General features: G+C 41.0%; 1 protein-coding gene across 2 annotated transcripts in view; it reads right to left on the bottom strand.

The window, feature by feature from the left end:
* LOC125044722 (myosin heavy chain, muscle-like) overlaps positions 1-2,500 on the bottom strand; it is a 14,712-nt gene that overhangs the window by 2,708 nt on the left and 9,504 nt on the right. For both annotated transcript variants that reach the window (XM_047641602.1, XM_047641603.1), the window contains exons 16-18: positions 1,315-1,788; positions 322-1,208; positions 148-226 (exon numbers count right to left, since the gene is read on the bottom strand). In XM_047641602.1, coding sequence (XP_047497558.1) covers positions 148-226; positions 322-1,208; positions 1,315-1,788 — 1,440 coding nt within the window. The remainder of the gene's footprint in view (positions 1-147; positions 227-321; positions 1,209-1,314; positions 1,789-2,500) is intronic.

Below are 2,500 nucleotides of genomic sequence, written 5' to 3'. Positions count from 1 at the left end.
TGTCAATAAATGTAATGCCATCAATTATATTTAAAAATACCATGCAGTGATGGTAATACTATCAGTTGTAGAAATAAATAATATAAACATTAGTTTAATTTTTACTTGTTATATTAACATAATCTTCCAAGGACTGTTCTCTCTCACCTTATCACGAACGAGACCATCCATGGCTGCCTTGGCATCTTCTCCCTCACGTTTCATGGCGTCCTTGTCTTTCTCAGTCCTGAAGGAATTCCACACCGCATTATTAAATGTTGTACTAAGTATAGGGTATGTCATTAAGGAAAAGATAATGTGTGTGTAATAAGCTTCACTGACCTGGCTTTCATCTTATTAAGATGGTCGATTTGCTCCGACATTTCTGCAACTGCATCATTATGCTTTTTCCGCAGACTGGCTAGAGCGGCTTCATGCTGAATGTTGGCTTCCTCAATATCTCGCCGCAGTTTGACAAGTTCAGCTTCACGCTTCTTGTTGAGCTCAATTTGAGCTGCTGTGGCTCCTCCAGCTTCATCCAGGCGGTCACCAAGTTCCTCTAACTCGCGGCCCAAATGAGTTTTGGATTTCTCTGCTTTAGCACGGGCTTGGCGCTCATGTTCTACTTCCTCCTCGAGTTCTTCAATTCTGGCTTGTAGTTCCTTTGTCTGTTTTTGTGACTTGGAAACCAGCCCTTGTTCATCTTCAAGTTTGCTAGCAAGAGCAGCAATTTCTTTGTCCTTGCGCTGGATAGTTTGCTCCAACTCCTTGTGGTTGCGCTCTAGATCGGCAACAGCTTCCTGAGTAAGCTTTAGGTCACCTTCAACCTTCCTCTTTGCTTTTTCCACTTCACTACGCAGCTTCTTTTCACGTTCAAGAGAATCCTCAAGCTCATCAAGCGTTTGCTCAAGCTTGGACTTCACCTTATTAAGATGATTGCATTTATCCTCAATACCCTGAAGGTCCTCGGCTGTCTTCTGGTTGCATTCCTGCAGATGCTTCTTTTCCTTGTTCACCTTGTTGATGAGTTCATCCTGGTGAGCGATCTCATCATTGAGATTCCTGATCTGATGATCCTTTGTTGCCTTGTCTTGCTCTGATTTTTGGATGGTCAATTCAAAGTCTTCAATATCCTTCTTGAAACCATTAATTTCTTGTTCTAACTTCTTTTTAGTCTGAAACAGTTGGTTACGGGATTCTTCTTCATTTTGCAAACGTTCAGTTGTTTCCTGTAAAAAAAATAAGCTTTAATGATCCTGAAACAAAATGTGAGCTGCCAAAAATCTTAATGAGCAAATACCAAAGTATTCACATTGATGAAAATCCCACACTTACATTAAGCTGGGCTTCAAGATCAGCCTTCTGGCTCTGGAGTTTTGACTGCTTGTCAAGGAAGTCAGCCACGTTTCCTTTTGTAGATTCAAGAGCAACCAGCAAGTTATTCTTTTCCTCAAGAAGAGTAACGTTGGCAACCTCGAGCTCCTTGCGAAGCTTAGCTTCGCGTTCATAGTCTTCTTGGGCCTTGGCCGCCTTCTCCTCGAGGGCGCGCATTTCGTCCTCGACGCGAGTGACGTTGAGGAGCGGCTTGACCTTCTGCCACATGCGGTACCAAGGCCAGTTGCGGAGCTTGAGGTACTTCCTAAGGTTACGCTGCACGACGATGAGGGCGACGCGCTGCTCCTGAAGCTTCTTGTACTGTATGCGGCTGATGTACCCACGGATCCAGGCCTGCAGCCAGGATAGGACCATGGCCAGGCGGTCATCGCGAATCTCCTCCAGCTGACCCAGGACACCGGCACGGAAGAATACCTAAATAAATAAATAAGTGTCTAATGCAACACAGGGAAAAGCTATTGGGGTTTATCTATCAAACTCTTATTGCGAATCGCAGAATCTGTGCCCCTGTCCTATAGGCTTACTGCATGCGTGTATATGCATAAGTAATGTATATGTGACTATTTGATTCTATATGTGTGCATGCGTGTGTGTGTGTGTGTGTGTGTGTGTGTGTGTGTGTGTGTGTGTGTGTGTGTGTGTGTGTGTGTGTGCGCGCGCGTGTGTGTGTGTGTGTGTGTGTGTGTGTGTATGTGTATGTGTATGTGTGTGTGTGTGTGTGTGTGTGTGTGTGTGTGTGCATATATATATATATATATATATATATATATATAGACATACATAACATACACACACACACACACACATACATATGTATATATATATATATATGCGTGTGTGTGTGTATATATATACACACACACATATATATATGGTTTATATATATATATATATATATATATATATATATATATAGATATATAGATATATATATAGATATATATATATATATATATATATATGCATTTTATATGTGTGTATGTGTGTGTATATACATACACACACACACACACACACATATATATATGTATATATATATATACATATATGTATATGTATGTGTATATATATACATATATGTGTGTGTGTGTGTGTGTGTGTGTGTGTGTGTGTGTGTGTGTGTGTG

Source organism: Penaeus chinensis, chromosome 36 (assembly GCF_019202785.1).
Source record: "Penaeus chinensis breed Huanghai No. 1 chromosome 36, ASM1920278v2, whole genome shotgun sequence".
Classification (NCBI taxonomy): Eukaryota; Metazoa; Arthropoda; class Malacostraca; order Decapoda; family Penaeidae; genus Penaeus; species Penaeus chinensis.
Note: the sequence above shows the minus strand (reverse complement) of the source record. Positions and strands in the feature narration are given on the sequence as shown.